Source organism: Erithacus rubecula (genome assembly GCF_903797595.1).
Source record: "Erithacus rubecula genome assembly, chromosome: 2".
Taxonomy (NCBI): Eukaryota; Metazoa; Chordata; class Aves; order Passeriformes; family Muscicapidae; genus Erithacus; species Erithacus rubecula.
Window position 1 is genome coordinate 54,514,797 of NC_136685.1, and position 17,165 is coordinate 54,531,961.

At 37.7% G+C, this 17,165-nt stretch overlaps 1 protein-coding gene across 2 annotated transcripts in view; it reads right to left on the reverse strand.

Annotated features, from left to right (window-relative positions):
- Nucleotides 1-4,342: 4,342 nt before the first annotated feature.
- The window catches only part of AHI1 (Abelson helper integration site 1), an 88,983-nt gene continuing 76,160 nt past the window's right edge, over nt 4,343-17,165 (reverse strand). The window contains exons 24-25 of one of the 2 annotated variants that reach the window (XM_079298873.1): nt 8,927-9,006; nt 4,343-5,516 (exon numbers count right to left, since the gene is read on the reverse strand). In XM_079298873.1, coding sequence (XP_079154999.1) covers nt 5,276-5,516; nt 8,927-9,006 — 321 coding nt within the window. In that variant the 3' untranslated portion in view covers nt 4,343-5,275. The remainder of the gene's footprint in view (nt 5,517-8,926; nt 9,007-17,165) is intronic. The other variant, XM_079298874.1, reaches the window with a different exon arrangement.

Consider the following 17,165-nt stretch of genomic DNA (forward strand, 5'->3'; position numbering starts at 1 on the left):
CAGAAAATGTGTGAAAAGAGGTTCCTCAGTCGAATATATCCACAGAACTTCATTAACTCTCCTTCTGATCCCAGAACAGTAGGATCTAAGCCAATAGATTCTGCAACAATTTCCTTCCCAGCTAGTGCAGGCAGACTCTGCCATTTGCACTCCAGGATGCTGGTGAATGTGAGTCCGGTGAAAAATTTCTTTGTAACAGAGAAATAATGGTAATACTGGGCTACCTTCTTTTTTCTTTTTCCTTTAATACCTGCATTTGATGTGACTACAGAGTTTTCAAACAGCTATATCATAACAGTCTGTCGCAAGCGTATTGGGTGTTTCAGTTTGCCAGACCTGTCATAATAAATTAATTACAGGATGTTGCAGAAGTGGCTGAGTTCCAGCAGCATCTTGCACAGTTTAATATAGACCTATTTCCCCATTTCGATGTATTTGTGGTTAGATAAATCCTCAGAAAATTTACAGCTGCTACACACTAGTTTATTACACTCCCTGCCTTTGTAGGTGATATAAATGCAACAAAAATTTGAAGTCTGCTCAGAACATAGATTTTACTGATATTGCTTTACCGGTGTGGAAACATTTTTTCTGCTAAAAATGGCATCTGCAGTTTCTGCTGATCGTTTGCATTTGAGCATTACACAGGACTTGTAACCTTGCTTGTCGCAGCCAAACAGTGAAAATTCATTTGGCTTGACAAAGTCCTCACAAACAATCAGGTGGACAAAGTTTTATATGAAATGCAGAGCTGCTATCTTCATCTATGACTGCAAGAGAGAAAATGTTTTCCCAGCCTTTAAAGTTAGTGTACACTAATTGCAGCCATGATGTTGTGGCTCAAAGCTTGTTCCTTGCTGATTTTGCTGGAGTATACGGGTCCATCTACTCCGAGCAGCTTGCAGGACTGGGACTCTACATAAACATCCCACTGCTGGTAAACAAACCCTCCTGAAGGGGAGGGCAGCAAGCAACCTGCACACAACAGATGAACAAAAGACCACTGTGAGCAGAACACATAAGAAAAGGATCATATGACATTAAATGTTTGAAAGAGCAGCTTGATTCTTGAAGTTCCAATCTCTGCTGCAGCTGTTTTGCACCAGATGAAGAGGCTGGAGAGGAGTGAATCAAGGCAGAGGTGCCTATCGCAACAGACAGCAACTATAAACATGCCTCCTGAAAACCTGTACCAGAAACTAGGGAATGAAAGCTCTGCAATTCATAGACTATGTGGAACTTTGTAGGCTGTAGCTCAGGGTTAGAACACCAGAGAGCTAAGAGCTGGAGAGACACAGAATGCTGTTCATAGGTTCTGAAAGTTCATCCAGAAAGTTTCTGCAAATGGCACAAAACAAATGTTTTAAAAAGTGAAGTGGTTAAATATCTGAATTTCTAAAGTCTGAAAAACATGACTGAAGCAACCAAAGCTCTCCTATAACACACCTACATGCTATCTTCTGTTCCTTCTTCTTAAGTTCCAATTTCTAATTGCCACATTTTTGCAAGTCTCCCCCAACCAGCAGCTTTCTTTTCAAGTTGCTTATTTCCCTCTCTCAGACCTCCTCTTGTTTCTATTCCCTACATGCAGCAGTTTTGTTCCTAAAGCATGTACGCTAAACTCCAAGCAATAAACCCGCTTGAACTAACACAGTATATTTTTACAAGTGCAGGTGTACATCTGTAAGTTAATTTATTGGAAATATTCTGTATGGACATCGAACAGAATGTTAAAGGAAAAACCCTGGAGTACCAACCTTCACATGAATCTTCCTGGCCTCCCTCCACTAGTCAGAAAATACTTCTATCCCCTCCCAATTTCCACATCCATAAAATAGGTTGCACTGCATACATACTAATTTCATACGTGCTGGAAAAGGATCATTAAAAAACCCCATCACTCTTTGTGTTTACCAAACAAGTGTTTTTGCTCTAGTCTGTTCCCGCCTTAAACGAAGTATTTCCTATTCACCTGAGTAATTAGAGCAGAAGGATGTAGTGAATGAAGTGCCTCATTATCAAGTTTGCATCCACGGTCCCTGCAGAATGACTACCATGCCGGCTATTTTTCATAGCTGTCTGCTTTTGCTTGTAATGGGCCATTGTTAACCCTAAATGATCCTGACATTCAATTCTCCCTCAGACAATTGCGTCCAGCCGGCAGATTTAGTTCACTAGTCAACAGAGACTTTCGGTTGTCATGTTCCTCTGTGTTCTCATTAGCCCTTGTTTGACTGTGATCCATCCCCTACTGCCTTCTGAATTAAGTGATGCTACAAATACACTTATTATGTTTTATGATGTCTGTTCCTCAAATTATTTTTAGGAAAAAACTAAATGCAATTTGATGGCTATTGGGAAACACAGGAAAAACACGGCCACACACTTTCTTCTGCGTTGCTGATTTACACACAGTTCTCAATATCTCTGCCCTATCATAAAAACATAATAGCATATCTATGGTGTAACCACACACACAAAACCTACTAACACCAGAACAATGAGAGACCCACGATGCTGCTATCACCAGGCAGCCATAAATATCTAATATTCACACTTTTTTAAAGCAATATTTTATCTGGTTTATTCCAGCAATGAACTCATGTCAATGAACACCCTCTAAGGAGTCTCACAGAGACTTTTACAACCCTTGCATTTTAATTCACACATCATGGCTCAGGGAGCAATTTTGCAGGACACTCACAATGCTTCATCTAATAAAAAAGGAAAATTTTCAGTAGGATATCTGAATTCTTCTGGAATTCTTTTCTTCCACTGAAATTTAAGTCCTCTAAGTACTTAGGCAGTATTCATCAAAGGTACATGATATTCACTGTAAAGTAATTTTAGAAAATATGTAGACTGCATAAGAAACAAGGAGCATTATATAAATCTTTTAAATGAAAAACTTCTTTTTAAACCATTACACTAATCTAAAGCATTTTAAAGTTTTATCTTTTTTTTTTTTTTGATAAATTTAAAATCCTAACAGCAATGTCTGAAGAATAAAGACTCTACTAATACCAAAAAAGCAGTTCTTCTAAAATGAATGTATCAGCTGTATTTCTGAACAAAAGGTAAAAACTGTCTTTGCCATTGTGCCACGCTCATAATTTGTTAAAGAGATTTTAGGGTGAAGGCTCTAATTTTACTACTGAGGGATCATAGACTTTTTTAAATTTTCAGATATTTTTGTTCCTTTTCTGTTAAATGAATGCAGAAAACTAGCACCAGGGTGACACTGTGTATAAAGGAAAAGAAGTCTCTAACCAACCATGTGGTGGGGAAGAAAAAAAATTATAGAAGCAAAACAAAAGCTATTGCAATTGCAAGAAAACATTATGAAAAGTTTATTTTCAACTCCTGCATTTTCATGTTTGGCTCTTATCTGATTCCTTCTGCTTAATTGTTATTTGGAACTGTGCCTTGGAAGACACTACTGCTGCCTCTCCTCTCAATTTGGAAAGTGTGGCAAAGCAGCTCTATTCAGCTTCAGAGCAGTGAACATAATTGGAGCCCTAGTTCGCAAGCATGAAAGGAGGTGCTGTGCCTTTGATTAGAACTACCATCTCTCTGTGGTGTTTATCTGAAGTGTTATTTCTGTCTTCAGTGTCGACAATGGCAAATTAACATTTTACAATGCTTTCCAATGAGCTCCCAGATCTTGGCTACTGCTCAGCTCTCCCTGACGTGGAGCCTGATGTCACGCTCTGCCCTTGTTTTAAATGTGACCCAGGACATTTTGAGAAATGTAAGATGCCAAGATTTTTCCCCTTTATAAAATCTCTAAATGCCACATGTCACACAGGATGATGAGCTGGGACACACTGCAGGGACATAAGAGGTGGGGAGCCTTTACAGAATCAGACAGCCCCAGGACTGAGGTAATTTTACATCACCTCTGACTGGGGAAAGAGACATTACCAAGTTTCCAGCACACATATGCAAGGCCCATTTAGGGCAGGGCTTCATGCACATACTCTAGGCAGAGCAAAGTTAGGGCTGCTGGCAAACAACTACCAGTGGCATGAAAAGAGAGGATTTGCTGCTGTGCTTTACTGGAAAGAAAGAAGTTTACAGAGTTTTCTGGCTTCAAAACAAGTGCAAGGAAGATATTACAATATACAGCAACTAGTCCTCTGCATCTGGGTGCATTTCACACATCAGTGCCCAGCATTGTTATTTTCACTTCTTTTTTTAATGGAATCAAGTGCCCTGTCTACTAAATAAGGGCTTTCTAATTTTATGTTATTTATTGCTTCAGAGGGGGAGGAGAAAGAATTTCCTAGCAGAGTAAAAATAAACTGGACATCATCAGCCAGAAAAAATACCAACACTAACTGATAGAAAGTGTTTTGTTTAATACAAAATATAAATTATTTAACACGATAGATAATTAGTGAAGCCATTAGTAAAAGTTCACAAAATAATACTCAAGTAAAAAAATAGATCAATGATGCTTACAAGTGAATAAGTATTACAAGTGAAACAAACAGCATAGTTGGATATGAAATATTTCACCCAGGCAAAAGAAAGTATATTTGGCAAGACTGCTGCCAAAGCAGCCAGGAAATCTGACAAAACTGCAATGAATCTTCACTATATGCAGCACACCTTATTTGAAAAATACAACTGCCTAGAATTTGCAACACTAATTTATTTTGATAAGAACATGTAGTCCTACTGAAGACAGTGTAGTTGCATAGGTAGTTACTCCACAATTCCCTTTCAGAGCTGCAAAATGCAGTCCAAGCAGATATTTGATGCCAGAAAATTATTTTTTGAAAGCTTGTGTTTTTGAAAGCTCACATAAACCTTAGTATCAGCACTCCTTTGGTATTTTACCATTATGAACACTCTTCTATTTTACTTATAGCACACTTTGAAATGCTAATTTAAGAACTTACCTAGTGGCTGGACTTGTTTTGCTCTAGATCACTCTTTTTCACTCGATTCTTGGCTCCCAATGGATTGACCTACAGCCTATATAAATGCCTAAGTGGCAGTTTAATCAGATATCAAATTAGGAAACATTGTATTTGACAGTTTCAGTTCTTTTCCACTCCAGCGAGGAGCTGAACCTCCAAGTTCTGTTGATTTCATGGAACCCAGGGCAAAAGTCATCCAAAACAGGTTTGCACCATTGATAAGTCACAACTGGTACCATTTTGCATATTTAAGTATTTTAATTTGTTTGTTGTTAATCCTAGAAGAGAGATCATAATTGCAGCCTTCAACGTGTGTAATGAACACTGCCCCAGTATTCAGAAATAAATTATGCCTCTGCGTCATGGCACTCGGGCTCAAAGGCAATATTTGTCCTTCCATTTGTGCTTAAGTTTGAGCCTCTCACTGCCTTTTTCTTCTTCTTCTTCAATTCCACATCCCCACGGGATGTAGGTTCGTTTTCAACACCATTAGTTGTAACTGATGACAGAGGAGTATCGACACTCATTAAGTTGTGCTGATTTTCTCTCTCATTCCTTTGTATCCTTTTCTTCTTTTTCTTTGTACCTCTAGAGGAAGGTGGATATAAAAAGAGCAAAAGAAACACAAAGTTAGCCCAAATTTAGAGCTTTTTCCACCTACAGCTGATGTGTTAGAGCAATTGTCTGCCTGTCCTCTTGAGCACAATGCTGAAACAACTACAAAAACTACTGTTCCACAGCAGAACAAAGAGAAAAACCATGAAGACAAAATATGAGACCGCTCCACTAGACTACTTTTTATCGTAGCATTGCTTTGAAAAAAACTGCTCATGATCTTAAAAACCAGCTTGTCTTGATCAATAGACAACAGATGAAATTAAAAAATACAAATTACCAGTTTCCTCCCCTCATAAAAGCAATTGCACTTGTTTGTTTTTTTTCACTTTCCTAAGCTCAGAGACCAAAATACTTACAATTAAGGAGAGATTCCTGGTTTATTTATGCAACAATAATAAGACAGGCAGTCAAAGTGCATTAATTTAAAAAAATTAATTAAATTAATTTAAAATTAATTTTTCCATTTTAATTCACCTGAACGAGGACAGAGTCAGAAATCACTTTAATGTATATTTATGCTTATCAGCCTTCATACAATGCCAAATGGATCAGCCAGGCTCCTGCATTGCAGTTGATGCCTCTAACTGGTTTTGCACATGATGGCAGGGTTTATGCAGATGTTACACTACTTCTACCATGAATTCCCACTCTTGGCAGAAGCTATAACTTTATTTAACTACAAATATGTAACAATACTTCATCTCCAACCCTTCAAAAAAAGGTACTGTCTTTATGCAAAATTCATATTGTGTCTAGCACAAAGGGTCTTGGTTTATGATCTGAACTGTTCAATGCTGCTGAAGCACATCAGCAAATGGATAAATCAAGACTGAAGAATGTAATGTGTGTCTTTTCCACAAAATGGTGTTACAAGTGCTGCACAGCTGATGATACTCTCCTAATGTAATCAGATTTTACAGATGAAAATGTTTACACATCAGCCTTGCTAATGAACTGATGAATACCTGCCTGTAATTGGAACCTTTTTTTAAAGCTAAACTGTATACATGCATACATACATATTGCAACATACATAACATAAAATGTATGTTATGAATATGTGCATTGCTGCAGCTGTAGTACTGGGAACATCCTCAGGAAAAGGTTTGGGAGTCTAAGACCCTCTGTGTTAGCATCCCTAGAACAATTTGAGGAGTATTGCTGCATGAGGAAACGAGGGTACAAAGTCACAATTATTCAGCTTTTGTTTTTTTATTATTTGCTTTTGTCTTTTTATTATTTGAACATCAGATGTGATGATGTATCAAAACTTAAGAGTAAAATCTCTTAGCATCATTTCTCATTTCTTCTAGAGTCTGCAGAAAACATGTCAACTGCTTGGCTAAGATGGAGGTCAACTACCATCTTGTATAAAATTTGTTTTCTTATTGCAAGACCTTGTTATCCACCCAGAAATTCTCAAGAAACAGACATTTCTCAAGGACTTGTCATCCATGCTCTTTTACAACAGGTATTGTGGCTGTAGTGAACAACACTGTTCTAATAAGCAAACTAGCAATCATTCATTTGGCTTAGTGAGTTGTGCAGGTGTTAAAGTTTCACTTCTCCATACTGAAAGTGTGTACTTGGCAACCACTTGATTCTTAGGAATTATGCAGTAAATAAATTTCGTATCATATACGTCAATGTGATGTGAATATTAAGTGCATTTTGACAGAAAACAGGAAAATAACAGCATGTTTTAGGTGTAGCAACTATTTAAATACATATTGGACTGGATCTCCAGTCATGTTGATACTGCTGTTAGATGCTGAAATATAAACCTTTTCCATTTAAGATAACAACACTTGCATGTATGTAAATTTCTAAGGATATTTCAAGACACATTGACTGCAGTGAGTAAGAAAACTAGAGTCCTGGCAGGTCATGTTTTTGGTAACAGTGAAGTAAGAGTTTTCGTGAAAAATAGGCAGCCCTGTTTCTGAGTTGTTTTATTACCTGATGTATGCTGTATAAATACGTATAAACATTACTGACAGTTTTTCAAACTAGTGGCATCAGCAGTGTCAGAGGATCCTTTTCTAGCTCAAAATAAGGCAACAGCTTGTAGTCTTTCCTGAAAAAAAAAACCTGGTACATGTGGTCACTGCTATGAAGTGCTATGACATGGAGCATGCATGAATTCAGGCTGGAATCTCTGTGATGCTCCTGCTCCCTGCTCAGGATGAGGGCGCATATTTCAGTGACTCAGGCATGTAGATGTCTTCTCTTGCCTTTCTGAAATGTAACTGAAGTGATTTTTGGGCTCTAATACTTCAGTGTAACATCTTCTCAGAATAGCCCTGGTTTCCACTAAAATGAACATTTGTATTTGGTATGACTCAAAATTCTTGAATTTTCTTAAATAATTTGTCATTCCACATTTTAAATCTGTGGTTCCACATTTTTCTGTGGATGCCCTGGAAAGGTCACTCAAAATAACTGTTTCCTGAAGTCCTACCAATGGAGTTGAGTCATCCCAAATTTTTGATACTGACTTCTAACAGACTGTATCAACCGTCAAAGTAACTGTGCTTTTAAGGCATTTCCTTCCTTAATGTATATACTACTAGAATAGTAGTGTTCAAAATTCAACACTGAATTCTGTCAATGTGTAGTTGCTCAGCCCACTCCTCATCATACTCAAGGGCTAAACATTCAATTCACAATTTATTTTCAAATCTAGATGCAGCTAGAGATACAAAATTTAGATTTAAAGGCAGGTTAAAATGAGGTACGTATCTGCATCTACAGCATAACATACAGATTATTTATAAGAGGAGGGAACCAGTCTGGAAAATGATCCGTGAAATAACTTTGCTCAGGTGACAAACACAATGGCAAACAGGGGAAGTATTTTCAGACATCAATTTTTGAGGCAAAAATGGATGCAAAAGCTAAAGATATTGTGGAAGCTCCCATTCAAAATGCTGAGCTCTTATCTGCTTACAGCTTTCACACAACAGAGAACTGCAATTTTTAAGAAATGCAAGTGTCACCATCAAAGGTGCTGCTGGCATCTTCTTAGAATGCGAAAACCTTTTGGAATTTACATCAATTAACTTTTAGAAGGAGCAAAAATAGCTTTTAGTCTGCAGCAATAAATCCTAATACATAGCTAAGGGATGCCAGTGAACAATCACATATCTCTGAGTTCTGATTGTCATGTACATTATAGTCCTTGCTCTTCTGGGGGTGTGCATATGTATATGAACTGTTATTTCCTTCACATTTTGGGTGTGAAGCACTCTCTCACTGATCACCCTAAAGCTAACTTCTTGTTTTGCTTGAAAAAAATAACCCTTCCAACATTTCTCACAGTTTTCAAACAACAGTTGTAGCAATAACACTGCAAATTGTTTTAAGCATTTCTTGCTTACTGTGTTGTGGGTAAGTCTCTATCTGTGTCATGTTTGGAGATAAATTTCAGGTCTGCTGACTTACTGGTGCCTGGTGACATCTGTAAAAGAAACAAAAAAAGCAGGAAGGTAAAAAGACGATAGACAATGGGGCCAACACATGTGCATAGAAAACCCACCAGCTTCCTGAATAAGGAGAGAATATACCTCGTTTGAAAAAGAATGTCTATCAGCCATAAAATGTTAACTCCTATGTGGTTACAAACAAGGAAACAGTGCCCTGCTATAAAAAAAAAAAAGCTACTTCCAAATAAAAGTTTTCAGGTATGTGTAGAAACAAGAAGTTATGAATCTGCTTGAAGACAGCTTAAAACACACATTGTTTTAAAAGAAATGTTATTTGCACTGCTACAAGTGAAAAAGCAGCATTCTGTAAAGCTTTCTTATTGCATAGTATTCACAAAAAAACCTGTCTTTTTAAAGCCTGCAAGTTTCATTCAAAAACAATTCAAATCACTCTAGGTTATTTTGTAATTCAGGGCTAAAAAGATTCCCCAAATCAGTAAAAGTAAATTCTCCCATTTCCAAAGTAATCAGAGGGTCTCTGTACAACTAGCTCCCTCTACAAACAAACCTAATTCAAACAGGTCTCAAACTTAATGAAAGAATTCCCATAAGGAAATGTGAATGCCCTTCCTGAGTCTTCAGGGACAGATTATTTTATTAGTTTAATATTATTTTTCTGCTGACTTAGAATAAACAGGATCAAGCTCCCATTGACTTACTGAATTCATTCATTTACACTGCCCACAACAACCATGTTCAAACATTAGTCATTAGAATTAGTCTGCTGTAAAAACACAGATTGCTGGATTAGTTAGTTAGACAAAAGTCAGCCTATTAGAATACAATAATGTAGCATTGGCAGGGCTAGGAAGAAAAAGCATCTACTTCACACACAAAATCCTTGTAAATACAGTAATAAACTTGAGACTAAGTCAATGGTAAAAGTAAACACAAAAGAAGGAAATAGAATACCACTGATATGAAAATACAAGGGAGTGTTGTAAAGGGAATGACTCTAAGTAATTAATACTTCCTTCAGCATTTATAACCTTGTGGTTCCTTGCCATACACAATCATGAATTCATTCTGCTTGTAGTCAAAACAAAATCTTTTTCAGAAAATCCTGTGTGAATGATGAACCATTTTTATCCACCTTTTTGAGTAAATATTACAGAATCTTCTCAATACACTAATACTATAATAAAAAATGAACCATTCCAAAGAATGGTAGAGTAGAATTCCCTAAAGTGCTATTACAGAAGACTGACCTCTTATAAAAATTAGGCTAAGATTTTTAATATTTTCAAGATACCTAAACACAGAAAATTATCCTTGTTTTAGAGTTAGAGAATTAAAGTATCCACTACATTGAAATCCAGGAAGCCTAACTGAAAATTCTTATGATGTGTTTTAAAAAGGACTCATCACATAGCCTTTCATATATTAAAGCACAGCTTTTTAGTATGAGTACCAAGGAAAGAAGAGCACACAATTGGAGACATTTGAACAGCTGTTCATCTCATATGGCAACTCATGAGAATTCCCAGGTCCATGGTGACAGACTCTCAACACTCCACAGTACTGCTTATGACAGCTTCCTTACTTCATTCCCACAAACTTTCAAGCATGTAACAAAGGAGGAACTAGAAACTAGATCTTTTTGAAGCAGATCTCACTGCCACTACCTCATTTTGTCTATCTCACACACTCTCTCAGCTTACTCCTTGCCCTTCTTTCCCCATCCTAGTGATGTAACAAGTAGCAGTACTGAAGAAATGAGGGGATCAGTGGCAGATGCAAGGAGGAAGTGCAGGAGCTGGTGACACAAGGGGATGAAGCATCAGGAGGAAGAAGTGGAGGCTGGGAAAACAGGCAGGAGACACTTGGCAAAGGAGGAGTGGCAACACACATTGGGAACTTGCTACAGACATGTCAATGGGAGAAGCAAACCAGGGAAGGCTGGAGTATGGAGGAGCTGAGGAGACTGCTGATCTCATCTTTGTCCACTTCTAAATCTCTCAACCACTTGTTATGCATGGGCAGATCTCCCAAGAAGTTCCAAATAGCTCTGCACTGTCATCACTGCCTCTGTATTAAGATGCAGAAAAGCTGGTGCTGGAACAGGCATGGTGTGAGCCATGCCACTGCTCCAGACTGAAGAGCTTAAACATTAATATATTAATATAGCATTATTAGGGCAGTGTTTGCTTTAAAGTAAAATACCCCAACGTTTCAGATATTTATGAATATTTTCTGTTCACAAGAACAGATGATAGTACAAAAAAAATGGGCTCATTTGTACAGTGCCACCAATGGTGTTCAATTTTATTGCCATGTTCTAATTCTACCCCTATTTTTGAGATACAGCCCACCAGAAGAAGAGAACATTAGTCCATGACAACTGCAGAAGCATGGATTTTCTAAAGGTTTTTTTTGCTTTATGATCATAGAAATGAAAATTGCAATACAGTACATATTTTCCTTTTCAAAATGGCTTACTTGCCTTAAAAATCTTTTATTTTGTATTTAACATTCTTTCTTGCTGCCATGAACAAGCAACTAAGGCAATATAAATAAAGGCAAAATACACAAAAGCATATCAAGAACCCACAGCAGTAAATCAAGCACTAAACCCTTCCTGTGCAAATTGTGGGAGCAATCAGGTATTTCAGAACACACTTTCTGAAAGAACCTGAAGCAGAGGGCATCTAAAGGAAATGCTAGAGACATAGTTTCATCCCAAATCTATGTTTTTGGAGGTGTTTTCCTCTAGGCTGTGCAGAGTTGTCCCTAAGAGTGATGGTCTGCAGAGGTTCTCTGGCAGACTAGAAGTAAATGGACAGAATACAGTGGTGCAGGAAATCCATTCAGATGATTCAAGCCATGACAGTAAATGAGTTTGCTCTATAGCCTACAGAGGAACTCTCCCATAGAAGCTGTTTCTACAGAACTTCATCTAATTAAAATCTCATTGGATCACAGATGGCAAGAATGAACATGTCTGTGCCTTTTCAGACTCGTCTTCAGGACACTACACTCTGTTCTAAGTCTGTATTTTATTTTCTATTACTCAGTCCATGGATAAAAGATTCACAGCCATGTATTTAACTACCCCAAACTATGTCAATGCCTGCTGTCAAAACTATTCTAACAAGTCAAGTTTGGGAGAAATGTGACACCACACCTCACTCTCATTTTCTTCCCTGCTATTCTGCACCCATCCACACATTCCCCATTAAATGAACAACTGGCACAGACCTTTACTAGCAGAAATACATGTATTTCTTTTGCCACGATCTTCCTACTTAAAATGCAACTTACAACTGCTTTTTCTCTTCCTTAGCCTTTTTAAAGGACAAGCCCATCTAAATCAGGCTGACCATATTCTGGGCCTTATATCTAACAGTATTAGCTTAGCTGTGAGAATCTAGCAGAACCATGGCTCTGTATACAAGACAGACATTGGCACAAATTTCTCTCTTTTGCATAAAAGGAAAAATCTGTTGGGTGAAAACTGTAGTCGTGGCTTAACACTAGCAAATACTGCATCTCAGAAATCAAATCCACTATGTGAGTTTCTGAGGGGTAACAAAAGGAGGAGGAAGAGTGGAGACAAGGTACTTCAGATTGAAGCAGTATGGTTTAGAACACCTGTTTTCAGTCTTGACGATTTGGCCTCTGGGAATTTATATGGGATCACAGCTTTGCATTAATATTTACATAAAAAAAGTTCAATTCTCTTCAGAAAGTGGCTATGAGGACCCAAGGAGAAAAAAGGGAAAGGGACAAGTTAGCTTGCTGCTGAGATAATATATGCCACTCAAAAGCATTTTTGGTTCTGCTTGACCAACTCAGTGGCTCAGCCTGATTCTTTCTATCTTTAAACAGACTGATCACCTACAGTAAACATCCATGCATAAAATTTACCTTTTCCTTTTTCCCCCAGCAGTATTAATTTGCTTCTAAACCAGATACCTTCTCTTTCAATGACTCAAGTAATACTGTAGACACAGATGTAAATTTTTTTCTGAGACAGAACATGTAGCTACCAGCTTACAAATTAAGTAGCACCACATGTACTTAGGAGAGAGTAATTCACCTTGCATGTGCAGCTGACGTGCTGGAGGGAAGGGATACCATCCAGAGAAGTTTGAGACCTGGGTCTATACAAACCTCATGAAGTTCAACAAAGCAAATCCCAGACACAGCTAAAGGCTGGACAGAGAAGTGATTGAGTGCAGCCTTGCGGAGAAGGATTTGGGGGTGATGTCTGATGGCAAACTCAATATGAGCCAGCCATGTGTGCTCACAGTCCAGAAGGCCAAACAAATCCTGGGCTGTATCCAAAGGAGTGTGGCCAGCAGGTCAGAGGAGGTGATTAGGCCCCTCTACTCTGCTCTTGTGAGACCCCACCTGGAATGCTGTGCCCAGTTCTGGACATGGAACTGCTGGAGCAAGTCCAGAGGAGAGTCAGAGAGTTGATTAGAGGACTGGAGCACCATCCCTACAAAGACAGGCTGAGAAAGTTGGGGATGTTCAGCCTGGAGAAGAGCAAATTATATGGAGACCTCATAACCTTTCAGTATCTAATGGGGGCCTACAGAGAAGCTGGGAGGGACTCTTTTTCTGTGTTCTGATTTCAGCCAGGGCAGTGTTAAATTTTGTGCAATAGCTGGGAGGGGCACAGCCAGGACTCAGATGTGATAGGGCCCTCACATCATTGCCAGGGGTGGGGGAAAAAGGACTCTCTTGGAGAAGGGTGTTCCTTCCAGTCAGAAACTGGGTGGGGGGAAGCCATCTGGCACTAATTCATTGTAGCAGGCTCCACAGAGAGAATCTCTGGATGCGAATCACTCTTTTGCACACTTTTGTTATTAACATTGCTGCTGTTACTGTTCATCTTCTTATCTCATTGATGTTTACAGTAAATTGTTCTTATCAAAACCCACAATCTTCACCTTTTGTGCCTCCAATTCTCAATTACATCCCTGTGCAGTGGAAAGGGGGAGAGGAAGTGGGAGCAAGAGAGGATGTGTGGATTGGGAGAGTCTCGGTGGGGGCACTGAACTAGGGAGAACCATTCCTACAACAGCCTGTAATGACAGGACAAGGAATAATGGGTACAAATTGAGAGAGGGGAAATTTAGGTTACATATCAGGAGGAATTTTTTTGCTGTGAGGGAGAAGAAACACTGAAACAGGTTGCCCAAAAAAGTTGTGGATGCCTTGCCAGTGTTCAAAGCCAGGTCAGATAAAGCCTTGAGCAACCTGGTCTAGTGGGAGGTGTCCCTGCCCATGACAGAGGGGGTTGGGACCAGCTGATCTTTAAGGTCCATTCCAACCCCTTCACATTCTATGATTCTATCTTAAACAGCACAAACTGCATTTTAAAAGAAAAATGGAGTACCAAGAAATAGGAAACTAAACAACCAAAAGCTGAACTATGTTAATGTTGGGTAAAGATTAAGAACAATGGTCCATTCCTCATAGTAATACTTCCTTCAGATGAATGATTTATTACAGAATAACCAAAGTCATTACTACTTCAAAAGTAGGATTTGAAAAGATAAATCTATTTTATAATTCTATTTAACGATTTATGTGGAAGACTACACAGTAGCTTTGCTGACTGTTTCCAGGAAAGCATAGTTTGTTTCAGTCTAGATGTCAATACTTTGAGAAAGAGAGATCTGCAGTCATATTTGGTAGGAATGAAGCTCAGAATTATGAACTTCACTACTATACATTCTAATTCAATTGAAAATCACTATTTTTCGTATCTGCTATATCTCTGCTATATCTTGAAAATGAACACAGTTCATTATGTGTCAGAAGTCTTCAGTTCTATTCACTGCAAGAGTTTCATTGTATTTATTCCTTAGTGTTTCCCTCATTAGCATAATCACATCTTCCTATTTCCTCCTCCTATTCCTAAAAGATAACCTGTCTCTGAAGTGTTCCTTAGTAATCTGAAGAAAGAGACCATTAATGGAGAAAATAGAAACAGTACAAACTATAAAATAAAAGTTTTTGATGAAACTAATAGACAAATTTCTAGCTATTATTTTTGAAATATGGAACAAGTTTTTCATGCTTTTAAAATTTTTAGATTCAATAAATTAATATTAAGCCCACAAAAACCCCACATGTAAACAGCTCAAGCTCGGGGAAAAACAAAAATTGTTTGGTAGGTTGGTTTCAGACATACTAGGCTAAGTATTCACAAGGTCTGACAACAACCTTCTCTAGGGGAAGAAGAATGAGACCATGGATTATTTATGTGAACAGTGATAATCCCTAACTTTGGTTAAATATACATGGAATCAAGTTTTGATGATGTTTGGGTAGATTATTTAAATAGTGCAATAATAATGTGGTTCTTGCCAGTAAGCCCTTTCTTTTTTTTTCTATTTTACATTTTGGCATAATTTTCCAAAGATAAATATATCGGAAAGAATACTTTCTTACAATTTTAATTGAAGCTTTAAATTTACTGTTTCATCTATTACTGCTTCCTACTATTCTCATGCAACACGGCATTGCATATTTAATTTTCAGAAACCAGTTACACGTATTTAATGTAGTGAGTGGCAGGCCATTGAATTATAAAACGTCCACAAGATCTTACAGCCAGCAGAAAATTTCTGGGGGTGGGGGGGAACTCCTGAAGAAACAGGGTTTTGACTTGAATATGTTTCTGACTGGCCAAAATTTTGCAAAACCCACATTCTGGTTTCTAATAGAACCCTACCTAAATTCCAGTTCTTTCCACCTTCATCATAAGGAACCTGAAAACAATACACTAACTGGAGCAGACAGATGATAAGTCCATCTTGATTTCTTGGAATTCTTCATCAGTGCAGCAAGAACTTCACTCCATGAAATTTCTATTGGCAGTTTACATGCATGTTGTAATTAAAGATGATTATGACCTAATTCTGTGGCTCAGGAGTTAAGTAACTCATAAGGCAGGAAAACAAGGTTTGCATAAAATTATTATGTTATGAATGCAAAACTGATGGTAGAAAGTATTTTGAAAGAAAGTTCTTTGAACTAAAGCTTTCTAAAAATTATTTGCAAAGATTAATATTGGATCTTAAGCATTACACCCTCTTCTAATGTTAATAATTCCACCTTATTCACTCATAAAGCTCTGACGATTAGTTAGATATGTATGTGTAATATCTGGAGTTGGAATAATTCTTAATTAGACTATCTGGTATTCTCAGTAATTAAAACCACAACCATAGTCAACATTTTAGTCTTGAATGGTAGCAAAATCTCACAAGTAATTGCTAGGATGATTTTCACAGTAACTGTTTTGCAGTCTTAACAGTGCTAAACATCTAAATATGAGTAATAATCAAAAAACCCCAGAAAGAACAACAGATCTAGCAGACCTAGGTATAACTAAGTGTTTGGGAAAATATGCTTGTGTCCAAAACCCAAACAATTAAAATATCCATTCATATTTTCCTGCTTGGGTCAACAACTTAAGTAACAACCTAATTATTCAATAAATATTTTTGGATTAAAAAAATAAAAGCTTTTCTGCCAAAGAAAAAAAACAACAACAAAACACACAAAACCAAAAACAACAAAACCCCAACAAAACAGAGGGTTTTACAAAGTAATGCTTTTTCTTATTACTCATATAAAGGAAATTGGCATTTCCCTTCATCAGGTCCTGTACTGAAAAAAATGAAAGGAATAGGAAGAAAAGTTGCTGTGTCACTGCTGCAAGACAGGAACTGCCATAACCGATGAGCCCCCTCAGAGTTCATCCTATCAGTTTTGTCTCAAGAGTCTCTGGTATTGTCTAAAGCCAAAGTCCTGCACAACTTCCATTCATTCTGGCAAACAGGTGAATGACAAGTTGCTTCTTCTATGCAGAACTCTGCAGCTTTTCTAAACCTATTACACTTCAAGGCATTGTAAGTCTTACAGAGATGTGATTCATCATTTGGTTCAACTCACTATCTTCTTGATGGTTTATATGGAGCTGATGAAACTTGAAATTTAAAAACATCATGTTTCCCAGTCATTCTAATGCTTCTGAAATCTCAGCCCCTACCTCAGCCTAAAATGTGTTACTAAAGCAATTAATCCCTAAGCAAACACATTTAAGAGTGTCTTGTAGTAGTTGAGTTCTCCAGGGTAACTAAGCATGGCAAAACCAGAAATTTCCTTCTAC